General features: G+C 43.4%; 1 protein-coding gene across 2 annotated transcripts in view; it reads right to left on the minus strand.

Moving 5' to 3' along the window:
* Nucleotides 1-17,761, minus strand: part of ZFAND3 (zinc finger AN1-type containing 3) — a 352,681-nt gene that overhangs the window by 38,236 nt on the left and 296,684 nt on the right. For both annotated transcript variants that reach the window (XM_059701802.1, XM_059701801.1), the window contains one exon: nt 5,738-5,905. In XM_059701802.1, coding sequence (XP_059557785.1) covers nt 5,738-5,905 — 168 coding nt within the window. The remainder of the gene's footprint in view (nt 1-5,737; nt 5,906-17,761) is intronic.

Consider the following 17,761-nt stretch of genomic DNA (forward strand, 5'->3'; position numbering starts at 1 on the left):
GGGGGTCCCCTGTCCAAGCCTGACACCTCTGGTGGAGGTGTCAGGCCTGGGCAAGGGGCCGATCAGGCGATCGGAGGGTGATGGGGGTCTACGCCTCTGGCTGAGGCATCAGGCCTGGGCAAGGGGCAGAGCCAGCAATTGGAGGGGTCTGGGGGTCCCCTGCCCAGGCCTGATGCCTGGGCCAGAGGCATCAGGCCTGGGCTGGGGGCAGAACCAGTGATGGGGGGAAATGAGGGTCCCCTGCTCAGGCCTGACGCCTCTGTCAGAGGCGTCAGGCCTGGGCAAGGGGCCGATCCTGTGATTGGAGGGTGATGGGGGTCAACGCCTGAGGGCTCCCAGTATGTGAGAGAGGGCAGGCTGGGCTGAGGGACACTCCCCCCCCCCGTGCACGAATTTCGTGCACCGGGCCCCTAGTATAAAATAATATCTCTATTCTCAGGAAACATTCATTGGTGATTATAGGAATACAGGGCAAAACTTATTCTCAAATGGTCAGGAAAACACTTTCAATTTCCAAATAAAAAGTTAATGGTAACAACACACACACAAAACACCCCAAACAGAGACACTTAACTTAAAAAAAGAGGAAACAGGCCCTGGCTGGTGTGGTTCAATGGTTAGAGTCTTGGCCTGCGCACCAAAGGGTCATGGGTTCGATTCCTGGTCAAGAGCATGTGCCTGGGTTGCAGGTTCTATTCCCAGCCCCTGTTGGGACACGTGTGGGAGGCAAACAATCAATGTGTTTCTCTCTTTCTCTCTCCCTTCCTCACTTCCACTCTCTCTAAAAATCAATGGAAAAAATACCCTTTGGTGAAGATTAACAACAACAACAAAACAGGAAACAGAGGGAAAAAGTATGGAAGACTACCAAACAAAAACAACAGACAGAAACACAAAGGAAAAGACCCAATGGAGACACAGAGCTACCAGAAAACAAAAGATAAAATGGCTACAGGAAATCCTCATACATTAACAGTTATCCTAAATGTAAATGGACTGAGTTCACCAATAAAAAGGCACAGAATAGCAGACTGGATCAAAAAACAAAACCTAACCAACCCTGGCTGGGTGGCTCAATTGGCTCCAAAATTTGCAAGTCCTATTCCTAGTCAAGGCACATACCAAGGTTGCAGGTTCGATCTTCAGCCGAGGCATGTGTGGGAGGCAACCAATTGAGGTTTCTCTCCCACATCAATACTGCTTTCTCATTCTCTCCTTTCCTCTCTCTCTGAAAATCAATAAAAACATATCCGCAGGTGAGGACCAAACAAACCCCAAAACAAACAAAACACAAAACACACAACCATATGCTTCAAGAGACACATCTAAGCTGCAAAGACTCAAAGTGAAATGATGGGAAATGATTCTCCAAGCAAAAGGCATTCGCAGAAAAGCAGGAATAGTCATACCTACATCTGACAAAATAGATTTCAAGATAACAAGGGTAACAAACGATAAAGATGGATGTTTCAACTAATAAAGGGTAGTGACCACAGCAACCTCGGTTCAGATCTGAGTCACGGCACCAAGAAAGAAGAAAAAAATAATAATAAAGGATACACTAACATCAAGAAGACATAACACTTCTCAATATATATGCACCCAATCAGGGAGCACCAAAATATATAAAGCAACTACAAACAGAACTAAAGGGAGAAAAAAAGTTAAAGACAATACCTGGAAACCTTTTCTGATTTGTTTAGAATAAAGCCCAGATATTCTATTTTTTAAAAGCTTCCCAGGATTGAGAACTGCCTAGAACAGCAGTTCTCAAAACATGGTCCTCCCTGGGAAATTGTTAGACATTCACAGGCCTACTGAACTAGCACCCCTGGGGGTAGGGCCCAGCAACTCTGTTTTACCACACCCTCCAAGTGATTCTGATGCCCACTAAAATTTGAAGCCACTGACCCAGACTATGAGCTTCTACATTCTGTATATCCAGCTCCTATAGTTCCACAAAACCTAGCAAATTGCTTTGTGCATTCTCATACCTCAATAAATGCTTGCTCAATTTAGTCTGACAGTGAATGATAAGGCAGAAATGAGAACTGGGGCACTTGGAGATGAGTACTCTAAAGGTCCCAGCTAAAGCATCACTCTGACTTTCTAAAGTAAATAAAAAATTTATTTGAAAAGCAATAAAGAAAGTCAGATTACTCAGGTTAGTAAAAGCACTGTTGTCCCAAAAGGGATCTTATCAGCTTACGGTTTGTTAAGTCACTATCCATTAAAAACATGCAATAACTTATGTAAGCTAGTGGACTAGTATTTAAAAATTAATTCTGTGGTTCTGGGAAGCAATGCACAGCCATTAAGAAGCCATGCTGTGTGTATCATGAAAGATCTGCTTAGAAAACACAGCATTCATGTGGCGGAGATGGGCCCAGATTTGATGAGGATGGCCAGGTTTCAGAAGAACACCCTCTAGGTAGCATCTGGAAAGACAAGACTCCTATAAAGAGAATGAGCTGATCAATTTACCTACTGAATAGAAAATGAAACAAATAAATCCATTTTTATGCAACGGTTTCCTATCTTGAGAAGTTAAACTGTTGAAGTTACTCTAGGATGGAGGATACAGTCCCAGCCTCACCGCATGCCTTTTCTAATTGGCATCCTGAAAGATTTTACAGAAAAGGGTGTTGCTTTGGTATTGTTGACTTAAAGGTTATCTAGTCACAGAGAGGCAGAGGCATCTTCAAAATTCATCTATTTACTGAAAGCCCATGGAGTGCCTTGGCAATTAACAATTCCTACCACCTCTAGCTGTTCCCTATGTGAGAAGGCTCCGAACTCATCTTACAAATTGCTCTTTTGAAGATCAAAGGGAAGCTGAATGTGTCTGTGTGTGCGCTCCATGAGACTGTAATTTAATGGAATTTTTAGAGAAGGCTTGCTGGCAGTGTTTGGATGACAGCCCCAGGGCAGAGGATTCAGGGGAGATTGGCCACTCTTCCCTTTGGAGCGTCTTCCCTGTCTTTAATTGGCACCTCATTAGAAATTAATGAAAATGACATCCTCTGTTCTTCCTGCTCTAGGCATCGAATGCTACAAAAAGGCCCATCACAATTCATAACACATTCAATTTATATAGCAATGGCTCTTAAGCATTATTTATGAGATGTGAATTTCTTGTCAGCAGTTAATAACCTATACAGAGTTGAAGGGGAATGGCAAAAAAGATTGTGAATATATATATATATATAAGAACATTTTCTGCAGTGGAGAAGTGTGCTGTTTGAGTTCAAACTACCTTCCTGAGTCGTCACTTTCAGTAGTAAATTACTGCCCCCCCCCCCAAACCTTTCAGGGCAGTTAAATGTCTCTCTAACACTCCATGCATCCTCAAGGAAATAACTATACAACTCACCCTTTCCTGGAGAGATCCAAGCAGACAGGCAGGAGGAACACAACAGCTATTTGTCAAAGACAGTCCCAGAGGTGTATGTGCCCACTGCTGTCCTTCATCTTTTGAAATGTGGCAGTGGACTCGGTCATTTTTCTGGGCACAGAAGTGTAATGCTCTCAGTGGGCCAAATGGAATTCCTGGCTCTCTCTAGGAAGGCTACATCCGTAGGGACTGCAGAAAGCTCGGAACTTTCTTCCCCACCAGAAAAATCAAATCTCTCCATAAGCAGGTCCTCAGAATTGGGCATAAGCCAAGGGACTAGGTATTATATCCTTTAAAAAGAATGCATGTCTTTTGCAAACCCAATAGGCACTCAGAAATCAGCCTCCTATCCAAAGAGGTGAAGAGCACAACAGAGTAATCCACGCTTACCAGAGACAATTAAGTTGGCTTCACTTAGAAGCATGTGATGTATTTCTAGATTTTTTTTTTTTTTAGCAGTGCAGAAGACCTTAGGAAAATAGGTGGTTTGCATCCAAGCTGAAGGGTAAGCTGGGAGACCTGGTTATAACACCTCTGGATTTCTCAGCGCTAACCTGGGAACTCTTACTGCTGGCCTGACAAGGAGAGGAGGTATTATGACAGAGGCAAGATGGAACATGCCAGGACCAACTGCTTGATCCACTAAAGCAAATCCTTTTTAGTACCCAGGATTCAGTTACTTTCCAGAAGGAAAAATGAACATTAAGGTACAGGAAAATCTCATGATTCTAATTTAGGAACAACCAAAGGTCTGTGTTATAGAAGCAACAGGCAAAAATTGTCAGGTAGGTTTCGCAACTCTGGTAATGGACTGAACTGCTGAAACCCTCCTGCCCCCCATAGTTCACATGAAGACCAAAGCAAAAAGGGCATGACAAAAGATCGAACTCTGCAATGTGAGCAAAGGTGGTTAGCCATCAGGCCCCAGAGTTTCCTTAGCTACCATGGTATTCCCTCCTTACCTCATCAAGAATTTAAAATTACCTGGGAGGGCTGACCCAGGAGCAGTCTATCAGTAAAATTCTGGGCTCACCTGGGCCATGCCACATGCATGAACACAACTGAAGTGTGAAAGTTCTGCTGACAGCCTCTGCCCCCAACTCTTACCCAACCCGCCTCTTTATACTTTCAAACAAGCATTTAGGAGAAAACTAAATGCCAATCTAGAAATAAAAACTTGTCCATTGACACCTAGACTCCCCATGCTGCCATCAAATGTCCCATTTCTGCAGTTGAATATATGCTTCTGATCTTGTTACGCCCCCCCACCCCACCACACACACAGAAAAGTGTGCAACAGACAGACAGAAATGGGAGTTCCAAATTAGTTTCCATGAGAAGCTAGTACTCCCTTGTTTCCTTCTCATTTCCAACGGAGATGACTGAGGGACAAGAACAGCAACAGCTACGTCTTTAGAAGATAAAGGACTTGGAGTCCCTGTAACTTTCTAGCTGCTAAGAGAACCATCTAGTCCTGGTTGCCAGCATCAGTACTTGTAGAATATCTATGGCTATCCCAGGGGTGAAAGAAAGCTTCTTAAGCTCATTCATAAGGACAAAGATATAGAATTCTCAGAGGCTAGACCTAGGCCTCAATGTTGGCCTGGTGACAGCTCTGTCCCATAGTACACTTTTATAATATTAAGCTTTAAATCAGGAAATAAGAACAGGAACAGAAAAACTCTAAGTCGGCCTAAATGCTGCAGCTTTACAATTATGTGTGGTTGAAGGGAGAGGAGTGATTGGTCTAAGTTTTGTTCTATGTGGGTACACATAAAGTTTTTAAAAATACATCTCTGTGCAGCAATTCTAAGAGTTGGTATTACACTGGATAGATAATACAGAAGAAGAGGCTACCTTAAAGTTATTCAAGGGGTTAAGTGACAATGAATTACAGTTCAAAGAAAATAATTTTCGAATCAAACTAATTTAAAAAGGATATGGGAGAAGAAATCTTGCATTTATTATACATAGTAAAAGGCTCATTCAGAATTAATTTACTATCTGAATTTTATATAGTACATATCCCAGAATTTGGCTGGTTTGGTTAACTTCTAAATAAGTCATCAATGAGAAGGAACCAGAGTAATCAATGGAAGACGTTAAAGCAGTAAGCAATGACAATGCAACTCTAAAGACATGTGACAAAATAATGGGGAGTGTTTTTGCTTCTTTGTATGTGCTTAGAACTAAAAATCCTCTACTCCTGATTTCTCAAACTCTACACCTACTGCTCTCAGGGAGGTTTCCAGAAGAAGAACAAAGGAGTTCAGCCTCTTAGAATAATTTCCAAAGCTATGCCAGAGACACCGTCTCCATCATGTCCCTAGGGAAGATGCTTACCACAGCGGCACGATCCCAATTCCTGCTGCACCAGCTCCAGTTTGGTTTGGCACTGGAAGCACCGACGTCGACTCTTCTGTTTAGATCGGCTGGTTTCCTCGGATCGTTCAGTGTTCTCCAGTAGTCGTGGCCGTTTCACTGGCGAAGCCTCATTCTCAGACTGTGAATCTGACCAAAACAACACATTTGGGGGTCAGGGTTAGTGCTTGGCCTGGCAAGCACAGCTGATTAATGTGCGCCAGGCATTCTTCTGACCAGGCTACTGCCCTTTTCCAGGAATTGGACCTGTGTAAGCAACAGCCAGCTCTGACTGGCCTGGTTTCTACTCCACAAAGTGTGACAAGCATGAACCTTCAGGGCTGACTTCTAATGAGCTAGATCTGAACCAAGAGAGGAGAGTGGGGGTGGCTCCACAAAAATCTGTTGTTTTTAATAATGGTTGTCTCTATGAGACCATTCAAACTGGTAATTCTTTAGAGAAGGGACTATGTCTAGTACTTCTTTGTACTGCCATGTTTAGTATAACTCCATACTTAAAGCCAGTGTTTGATGGGGGATCTATAATCTTTTCTAGCAAAAATACTCATGTTTCTACTCCTAAACAGACAAGAATCAGTTTCTAATATTGGAAATTATTTCAACTGTATTTAGAGTTAAGGAGTGTATCCCTGCCTATTTATCAAAGAGCTACCCCAGGGCCTCCACTGTGGAGTGGTACAGAGGCAACATGTGGCACCACAACACACCCTAGGGTTGGTGCCAAATTGGCAGGTGGAGGGAGGTGTAATGAACTTGTATTTCCCATGACTTTAAAAAGTAACTAAAATGCAATAAAGTTCATGTTATAGACAGGCTGTAAACAACTCTTGCCTTCCAAAAAAGAGCAGCACTTGGGGGCTCTGTGCTCCTGGAAGTGCCCCCACTGGATACTGAGGATGCACCCCTTGCCAAGGCTCTGAAGTGGTTTGTGCTAAAGCACCTCTGGAAGGGAATCTCCTGAATGATCTTCCTTAAAAACAGATCCAGATCCTACCACTTTTCACCCCTCCACCACCTCCAACACTGGTCCAATTCATCACCATCTCGCCCAGCCTAGCGAAACAGCTGCTTAACTGGTCTCCCTGCTCACCTCCTTACAGTATATTCTCCACACAACAGCCAAGCGATCCAGTTCAAAATCAAGTTAGAATTACTTCACTTCATTGCCTACAACCCCTTCCTTCTCAGCTCCCCTTCTCAGAATGAAAGTTCAGATTCTTACCTGAGGCCCTCAAAAGTCCCTGCCTGAGGTGCCCTCCTCTCATCTCTCTCACCTCATCTCCTGCTGCTCTCTCCCTCTGCTCTCTCCACACTGGCCTGCTTATTGTCTCTTACCTCAGAGCCTTTGCACTTTCTGCTCCCTTTGTCTAGAACACTCTTCACCCAAATCTATATGGGATCTAACCTCTTTTAAGCCACATTTTCTTTTTAAATGTATTTTGAAATTACAGTTGACATACAATATCATGTTTCAGGTGTAGTGATTAGACATGCATATAACTTACAAAGTGAGCACCCTGTTCAATGAAGTCTTTTTCCCTGATCACCCTATCTAGACCACTCTTGTCCCCCCTTCCCTAGCATTTCCCTTGTATTCATCCATAGCACTTTTAACATTATCTCCCAGGAGAATGTAAACTCCTGGAGGGCAGGAAGTGTCACCTGCTTTGTTCACTAATGTGCCCTCCATGCCTACAACTCAATATATATTTCTTGAATGACTGAATCTTCTCCTAGGCAGTCCTGATTTTCTATTTCAAGTGGCTCTAGTGAGAAGCAGCAGACGGTTGGATGCATTTCAGTGAAGGCTGTCTGCATCCCTTTCCCCAGCCTCCCTCTGTGTGAAGAAGATGCTGCACTTCATCAGAGAGCAGTCACTGGTTCCGATAGTGACGATGGTGACAGTTCGCTCACAGCCCCCCAGCCCATGGCACTGTGCATTGACTTACGGAAGTGGAAGGCACACACTATTCTTAGCAATTGTAAACTTCATTTTTCATCTCATTTAGTTCTTCCAGTCCTACATGACATTTTCCCCAAATACAAACCAACTAAACAAGGCCTTTGATGAAAACAATTGAAAGCAAGTTCAACCTATTTCCAAGCTCTGCTGAGAGAAGCTGTCCAAACCTAGTCAGTGTGATGACTGAGGCAGGTACAGACACACCAGGCCCCTCCCTTTCCCCTACAAGAGCAACAAGCAACAATCTAAATGTAAATCATTACAAAGCAGCCAGCCAAAAGGAACTCACCCTGCATGAGCCACACTGCTCTTTGGGGGTCCTTTTTCACAAACCAGCAATGGCGCTATTTGTATTAATAACCCTATTTAGACACCCGCCCCCCCAGTTTTGGCAACAAAAAGAGAAAATTCTAGAGTAAAAGCTTTAACAAAAAAAAAATGGTATTTGTTCCTGAGACAAGGTCCTAAATCTGTAACATCCTTATAAGAAATTACCGCTCCACCCCGGTGGGCGGGATGGAGAAGAGAAGGGCCCACCTGAGAAGGGAGGCAGTGGAATCCTTGGCTTGGCATTTATTAATATTATTAAAATTTAAAAGGCCCTGACCTGATGCCAGTACACCTCTAACATAAAAGAGGCGTGCTCAGACCACAAGCCTGTCATTCACATTGCTACCTGATAGAACCGAGTGTGTCTAGAAATGCAGAACTCACAAAGCCAATTTTCACATGAATCTGTCCCAAACTGTCAAATTCGCTGTCTACCTGCATAGCACCATCTCCATTTCTAAAGCAAACCTCTGCTACAAGAAGACAATTTTCTTTCAGTGGCAATGCTACCATAGGTATTTCTTAAATAAGCCAGGGAATGATATATGAAGAACATATTTTAAAATGTATGATTCCTAAGACTGGGAGACAGAATTCATATTTACATAATCATTATTGGTCATCACCAAACCATCCACTTGATAGGGCCCCCCAACATGAGGAGGCATGTCCAAGCCTAATCTCTTTTCTTCTAATGCTCCACCTTGTCTGGCCAATGAGCATTCAATAACAAAACTAAGGACCAAGTCTGCTTGATCTCATGCTAAAATATTCTTTTATCCACTTGACGTTATAGATAAAGACTACTGAGTTATTTGTTCTGGTAGCAGAAGGCCCGGGACATTCCTTAAATAATGGGTCCTAAGAGAGGTTTCTGATGCTGCCAAGAGCGTCTGGCTGCACTGTCAGCGCTAGTCAGCCCTCGGAGAGTCAATGTCCCAGCAGCGCACAAGTCTCAGACCAAAGGCATCAGCATACAGAAAATCTGAGGCATGGGAAGCAGTCCTCCCATGATTCTAAACCAAGACCCACACACTGTTTACCAGAATGTTATTTTTTAGAATCAAGGAGCTGTCCCTAGACATTAAGAGATCCATAACTTTTACGCTCTGGAATATGTCCAATTAACCTTCTTCACTCAATCCAGGGTCTATTAAATGGAAAGGAATCCTGTGCCCTCTAATGCCCTTACCACAAAGAGGGAGGGAGAATAAACTCCCTAAATAGTTTACCATCACCATCCTCCACTCGATGCCATCCAGGGAGGTGACTGTGTTATGCATCACTTCTTGGTGAAGCAAACAATTCCTTGGCATTTTCTCACAAGCCAACCTGCTGTTTCAATTAGAAGTTAATGAAATAAAGAGCGGTCTACAGGATCATCATCATGTCTGCATAAGAAATTTACATCTCCTCTGCTAATTGTTTAATGAAACTATGTGCCATGGGGTGAGTTGCCTAAATAAGAGAAACAGATGTCCAGGGCAAGGATTCTAATTACATAATAATGAACTAAATAATTCAACTCTTCAATTATAAATTTTATGTCCATTAAAAAAGATCCAAACATGGTCACACAAAGGAATACTCATCTACAGTCCATATTCGAATAAATCAAACTTTGATTCTTTAATTTTTGCTCACAAACATAATTTGTTACCCTGCAGCACTTTTAATTTCCTCAACGACAGAAAACACCTAACCATCTACTTGCTTAATCTGAACTTGGGCAGTAAGGGTTAAATATGGAGAGAAAAGTGAACAGAAATAACTCTTACACGCAGCTTTTACTGTCAGAAAAAACGAGTCCTCGCAAGGAGCATGCTCATTAGCAGCAGGCGGAGCTGTAGTGGCAAGCTAGAAACTGTCCCCACCCCAGGAATTACGAGTGATTTCTAATTAAGATCTTTCATAAAGGGCCAGCAAAGCACATTTCCCCCAGTGTGCTTTTTCTTGAGAAGGTAATCTAGTCTGTATATACCCACACAAGAGCTGCCACACGCCCATGCCAGGTTCATAGTTCTTGGTACTTACTAGACCCTTTCTTCCTCTGCCTAAATTTAACAGAATGAGAATAATATCATATCAGGTCTTCTAGACAAAGGAAAGTCTGATCAAGAATTATAATGTGATTACCGTAGAAAGAAAAATCTTTGAAAAAGTATTTTACCTATCAGATCCCTAGATTTGAAGGTAGCTAGTGCTTAATTTGTGACAGAGAAACAAGCACAGTGATTTTATTTAAAACACATTAATCTTCTGAAAAGAGCAATTCTTCTAATTGTACTTTACTACCAAATCGCTGAAAATAGTGGTAAGACTGTTAATTCGGAAACAGTTTAACTGGAAAGCTTGACTGGAGACAACAAACAGAGCTATTTCTTTTAAAATTCTGTTTTGTCTCTGACAGACATTCACATTTGTCCCTTACTGTCACTTTTCTTGTCTTTATTACTCATGTTCTCTCCCAGAAATTTCCAAATATATTGTGTCAGGCCTGTCAGAGTTGAATCCCCATCTCTCTTAATCTCCCGTCACTGTGCAGCTGGCAGCCCGCACACCCGGGGCTGCTAACCGACTGTGGCCTTCTGACAACTCAGGTGAGCTCTCAGCCCTTGGCACAGCCAATCCTCAGAGATTAGGAGAGTGGTAGAAGCACCATGGCAACAAAGAGAAGGGAGCCTTCTATTCACTTCACCCACACCTTCCCTCACTTCTAAGAAAGAAAGATGAATCTGTTTAATCTCAGGCTCTATGACAGCTTTTGAGGTACTCAATCAGTTTTTTTAGAACCTATCACAGTCTCCTGACAGATTGACATTTATGATCCCAACAGCCTGTGCAAACATCAGTAAGAGCAATAATTAATGAACCCGCACACATCACTACTGTCTCGCCTTTGTCCATTTAAAAGGAGCTTAAGCAGTAAAACCTCTGTCCATGAGAAGCACCACGCTCTCACTGAAAAAAATGAGCTTTTAAAAAAATCTGTTTTATAGGTTCTTTTTCTGTGTTTCTCTTCATGCTTTGTTTTCAGAGTTTATGCAGGGATTAGATTCACCTTCTCGTGGCATTTTACTGTGTGTCATGAAAGACTTCAGGAGAGAAAACTCCCTCATTATCCATTAAAAACTTTCCCCCCACTTGATTCAACTGGGATTTCCCTCTCCTTTCTTATCTTTTTAATGGCCTTTAAACAATTTGGAATAATATACCTGTCAAACGCTATTACATGAACATAGAGAGAAGTTCAAGTCTTTGGAAGAGGTTGGTTATTAAAATTTTGTGGAAAATGCCTTCATTTTCACTTGATATATGATATAGTGATGAACCTAGCATGAAATACACCTAGGATGCTATGTCTCAAACTAGCAATTTTCAATCTCCTGGCACATACAAACTAATTACTACAATTTTGCGACACACCAAAAAATATTTTTCACGATCTGACAAAAAAATAGGTGTAATTTTGAATCATTCACACAGGATGGCTATTGTTGTTTTGGCACTTATCATTTTTTAATTTGACAACCTAAGGGAAAAGAGGTCAGTGCCCCTGGCTAAATTACCAGGTATTGCATGTTTTAAAAATTCTTGTGGCACACCGGTGTGCCACGGCACACCGATTGAAAATTGCGATCTTATATCATAACTATTTCAAAGGTCAGTTGTTCTCAAGCTGCCAGGCAGTGCTATCCTTAACATTAGTCTCTGTCTTCGCTTTCCATCTCCACCCCAAAGCCCCAGGTTCTTTCCTCTGGCTCCCTCCGAGGCCAGAAATATCCGAGGCAGACATCCGAGGAAGGCCTCCTTCTCTATCACAACCTCAAGGCTGAAAGCAGACTCTGACTCTTCTTCCCTGCTGGGAACACAAGAATGGGAGACCTGTGGTATATCTACCTCTACCTCCATCTCTATCTATCTGTCTATATGCCAGTAGAGCTGACTACCTTGGGAGTGCACCTGAATTTTTGGGGTCTCTGTCCTCCTCAGTATGCTCAAAAGACATAAGGCATCAGAAACCTTCCTGGGGGTAACTACATCATCTCCTCATCTGATTTTGGTCCTCATGACAGCACTGCAAAAGCTGCTTTTGTAGGGACATTTCTGGTTGGAAGAGAGTTTAAAGAACAGCAGCACAATTATGAGCCATGACGTGTACCCTCCAGGAGATGAGCACCTACATATCCCAAAAGCATGTTTTAAAGACTTGGATCAAATTTGTCACTTCCTCTCAGTCCATCTTCCCCCCGATTCCTGCTATAAAAGTAGCTGAAAGCTGATTCTGGTGGCACATCTTGACACCAGAAAAAAAGTGATTATGAAGTCATCAGAAGATCCCGTAGAAGCAGCTAATGTGCTGTGGGGAGAACAGCTCTCATTTAAAAAAAAAAAAACAATCTTTAAAATCATGGCACCGGAGTCCAACAGTTACAAAGGGAGGGTTTTTCCCCTCAACGTTTCTTTCTCTCTACTCTGCCTGCCTTTTTTGTTTTTCTCGCCTATTGTACTGGATTGGCTTTCTAGTACGATACTGAATAGGAGTGTTGAGAGGACATCTCTGCCTTGTTCCCAACCTCAGGAGGAAAGTACTCAGCCTTCATTCAACTTATTTAAAACAACTTCAAACATATAGAAAAATTCAAATAATTTATATCTATAGATGAAAGCCTAAGTGACTGAACTGGTTGCTATGATGTGCACTGACCACCAGGGGGCAGATGCTCAATGCAGGAGCTGCCCCCTGTGGTCAGTTCGCTCCCACAGTGGGAGCGCAGCTCAGCTGACCAATGGGCGCCAGACACAGTGCTCATGGCTGGCAAACGCAGCTGTGGAGGTGTGAGCCACTCCCATCTCCATGGCAGCGGCAGATGCAGTGGGGCCAGGATGAGGGGGAGCAGTGCAGTGCCCAGCCTGCGAGATCGGGCCAAAACCGGCAGTCCGACATCCCCCAAGGGGTCCCGAATTGCGAGAGGGTGAAGGTCAGGCTGAGGGACCCCACCGATGCACGAATCCATGCACTGGGCCTCTACTAGTACAATAAATACCTGTGTACACTCCATTCAGATTCAACAACTGTTAACAATGTCACATTACTTTCTCTCTTCCCTCCATATTTACATGTTTTTCCCACTGAACCATCTGAAAATAAGTTGCAAACATCAAAATACTTCATACATACACATCTAATAATATGGGCATTTCCTTACATAACCAAAATATTACACCTAATAAAATTAAGAATAATGGTCTAATGTCATTCAGTCTGTATCCAAATTATCTCCATTGTTTTCAAAGGCATGTCCTACCAAGTTTCATGTGTTACATGAATCTTATGTCTAAGTCTCTCTTAATATAAAATAGTATATGCCACTCAAACTGTCCCTTACTTTTTTTCTTTCCTTCATTCAAATGACATGGACTTTTTGAATAGTACTGGTTAGTTTTCCTGTGAAATGTACCACACCCTGAATTCCTTTTCTTTCTACCGCATCTACCTATTTACTTTAATGGCATCATCCTATATAATAAAGAGATAATATGCAAATTAACCTCATGCCCTCACAAGATGGCTCCCTACGACCAGGCCAGCAGGGGGGGTTAGTGAGGGACGACCAAACAACTGAACAAGCAGGCTGTGTGGGGCGACCAGGTCGGCAGGGGGGTTAGTGAGGGATGACCAAACGACTGAACAAGCAGGCTGCGTGGGGCGACCAGGTCGGCAGGGGCGTTAGTGAGGGACGACCAAACGACTGAACAAGCAGGCTATGTGGGGTGACCAGCCCAGCAGGGAAGTCGTGTGGGGGGAGCAGGCCGGCGGGGGGGGGCAGTTGGGGGCCAACCAGGCTGGCAGGGGGGGCAATTGGGGGCGATTAGGCTGGCAGGGGGGGCAGTGAGGGGCAACTAGGCCAATCAGGGCAAATATCCAGGTTGTGGGCTCAATCCCCAGTGTGTGGTGTGCAGGGGGCAGCCGATCAATGATTTTCCCTCACCACTGATGTTTCTCTCTCTCCCTCTCTCTCTCCTCTCTCTCTCTCTCTCTCTCTTTTCCTTTCCCTTCCTCTCTGAAATCAATAAAAATTTATTTTAAAAATAAAGAAAAACAAAGGGAAAGACACATCCTATATAATAAAAGGCTAATATGCAAATCAACTGGACATCAGAACGACCCTTCGCTATGACGTGCACTGACCACCAGGGGGCAGACACTCAACGCAGGAGTTATCCCCTGGTGGTCAGTGCGCTCCCACAGGGGGAGCACTGCTCAGACAGAAGCCGGGCTCACGGCTGGCATGTGTAGCAGTGGTGGTGGGCTCCCACCTCCGCAGCAGCACTAAGGGGCCTGTGGGGTCTATGTAAAGAGGAGCGGGCTTAAGCCATCAGTCGGACATCCCCCAAGGACTCCTGGACTGCGAGAGGGCTGAGGGATACCTGTCCCCCTGGGTGCAAAAATTTTGTGCACTGGGCCTCTAGTATACAAATAAACTTACAGCATAGTAAGTAGCATACTAATATATGAACAGAATGCTATGAGCACAAAATAAAGTGATAGATTCTGTTAGAGGAGTGGTGATTAGGAAGCAGAAGAGGAAAACGTCAGAGAAGATACCCTCTTAAACTTAAGAACTTTATTGTACATATGTAGAGAGGTGATTTTTAGTTCACATTTGTGATCCTTTTCTTTGAGGCCTGCTTTTGAGAATACCATTTGTATATAAGCTATTGCTCATCTACCTTCTAACTTCTCTTTACCAAAAATCATAACTAATAGACCATTTCACAATCTGGGAAGCAAAGGCATTTGTAGAACACCAGTTTGAAGAGTTTTTAGAGAAATATGCTATTGTTCATCTTTCCTCATTCCTCTTTCTTTGACTCCAGCTGGTTCAATTTTTTCTGGGGGTTCACAAATCTCTCTCTAAAATGTCAATAGCTAGCTCACAGTTTTCCTTTCATCTTGTTTACTAACCTGCTCAGACATATACATGGCTTTAACTGCCATTTTTTTCCTCTATCAGGAATTTCCTAAGCCCATTTGCTTTTTATATTAAACTATTTTGAGATAATTATAGGTTCATATATAGCTATAAGAATCGATACAGAGAAATCCTATGTAACCTTCACCCAGTTTTCCCCAATGGTTATATCTTGCAGAACTCTAGTACAATCTCACAACCAGGATATTGGTATTAATACAGTCAAGCTATAGAACATTTCCATCACCACGAAGATCCCTCATGTTGCCCTTTTACAGCCACGCCTACTTCCCTCTCTCCCTCCTTGCTTCCTGGCAACCCCTGGCAAACACTAATGTATCCATTTTTCCATTTTTGTCATTTCAAGAATGTCATAAATATGAACATAAACACAGACACATAAATGGAATCATCCTATGTAACTTTTTGTCCAAACTCAATTTGGACAAGCCGCACTTTAGTTACTGTAGGCAGATATGACAAAAGACTCCTAAGTTAAGATTCAGTAATAATAAGCACTAACACAAAGCACTTCTGGTAATAGTACTTTCTAAATGCTTTTACATATGTTAACTCATTTAGCTTTTATAACAAAGCTATGAGGTAGGTACTACTATTAGCTGCATTTTAAGATGAGGAAACTGAGGCACAAGTTAAGAGAATTGCTGATCACATATCTAGTAAATAGAACTGGGATTTGAACCCAGGCAGCCTGGCCTAGCATTCTTGCTCTTAAACACTATACTATCCTGTCTCCAACTGTTATTACTCAAGTTTCTACTTCTGCTCTTCCATGAGCATACTTTACCATGAAGATGAGTTTCTTACATACAAAGATGCTGCTATCTCCGGGATGAGGGTGGAAGAGCAGATCCTGGGCCAAGTCAGATAACAAAAACAAGCCCCTCTTTCTGTTCCACTTAGAATATTATCCAAATATTTTGGTGCAATTTCTTTTTTAAAAAATATATTTTATTGATTTTTTTACAGAGAGGAAGGGAGAGGGACAGAGTTAGAAACATCGATGAGAGAGAAACATCGATCAGCTGCCTCCTGCACCCCTCCCACTGGGGATGTGCCCGCAACCAAGGTACATGCCCCTGACCGGAATCGAACCCGGAACCTACAGTCCGCAGGCCAACGCTCTATCCACTGAGCCAAACCAGTCAGGGCAGGTGCAATTTCTCTAAGATACATCTCTGTTGAATGGTGAATAACTCTACTTGTCCTCTGCTCTTAGAATATGATTCCTGATAACTCTCTGGATTTCTGTTGATTATAGTCACAGTATCCTATATAATAAAGAGCTAATATGCAAATAGTCATCATGCCCTCATGCCATAACGCTGTAACAGCTCAGACACTCAACATTGGGGAGAGAGAAATGGGGACCAGCCAGGCTGTGGCCTGGGAGAGGGACTAGCCGTACACCCCGCAGTCCTGGGCACCAGCGGCTGCGCCTGCGCCTGCGGCCCAGAAGAGGGGCAATCCGCATGCCCCATGGTCCCGGATGTCAGTGTTTGTGCCTGTGGCCCAGGAGAGGGACAAGCCACCCAGCCTGTGGCCCCAGGCGCCAGCACCTGTAGCTGTGGCCCAGGCGAAGCCGCCCGCCATAGTCCCCTGAGGCTATGGCTGGCCTGGGTGAAGCTGGTCTGGGTCCTGGGTACCTGCGACAGGCCAGAGGAGGGAATCCTGGGTCCCGGGTACGGGGCAAGGCAGAGGCGGTTAGGGGCAATCAGGCCAGCTGGGGAACAGTTAGGGGTGATCAGGCCGGTAAGGGAGCAGTGAGGGGTGATCAGGCAGGCAGGCAGAGGGGGTTAGGGGCGATCAGGCAGACAGGCAGAGGGGTTAGGGGCAATCAGGCAGGCAGGCAAGTGGTTAGGAGCCAGAAGTCCCAGATTGCAAGAGGCAGTCTGACATCCCCCAAGGGGTCCTGGATTGGAGAGGGTGCAGGCTGGGTTGAGGGACCCCCCCCACCCCATGCACGAATTTTGTGCCCTGGGCCTCTAGTTTAATTTATATAAAATCAGCTCTTTCCCCCCCTCTCACATTATTTTTTAAAAATCTGCCCTCAAAAGTTTCTTTAGTGATTATTTGTAGGCTAAAAAAAAATTTTTTTTCTCAATAGGAAAAGGAAAGCCAGTTATTTTTCACTTGAAATTTTATTTTAATGGTCAGAAAAGGTAAAACACACCTTCTCACCTTTACATAGGCCCCATAGGCAGAAGTCAAAGCCTTCTCTTCTCAACCACCCTAATAGCTTCCTATAGCTCATAAATCAGGTCTCTTTAAAAAGTCACAGATGACCCATAAACCACTCCTACCTTCATCTGAAAAACTGCCAGCTACCATCTCTGTTTGATAAGTGTCATTCCTGCTGTACTATTTACTTAAAGGGTATCACCAGGAGTGAAATTCTACATAGGAGTGCCAGTCAGCAGGCCTGCCAGACTAGCAATGAGTAGTCATCCTTTGTAGCTGGTACTGACCTGGCACCACTTCCTTGTTTTAGCTTCTCCTGCCTGTCCAACTACACTATATTACTTTCCTCATAGATTTTTCAGTTACTCAATGTAACTGACAAATTATCCTCCACAGATAATCTTTCCTTTTTATAACCCGCTTGGGTACTTTAGGGTTCAACAACATTATAATACATTGCTTTAAAAAAATTACATTTATAGCATCAGTAGAGTACAGAATAAGGCCGCACAG

The sequence above is a fragment of the Myotis daubentonii genome, chromosome 6, assembly GCF_963259705.1.
Source record: "Myotis daubentonii chromosome 6, mMyoDau2.1, whole genome shotgun sequence".
NCBI lineage: Eukaryota > Metazoa > Chordata > Mammalia > Chiroptera > Vespertilionidae > Myotis > Myotis daubentonii.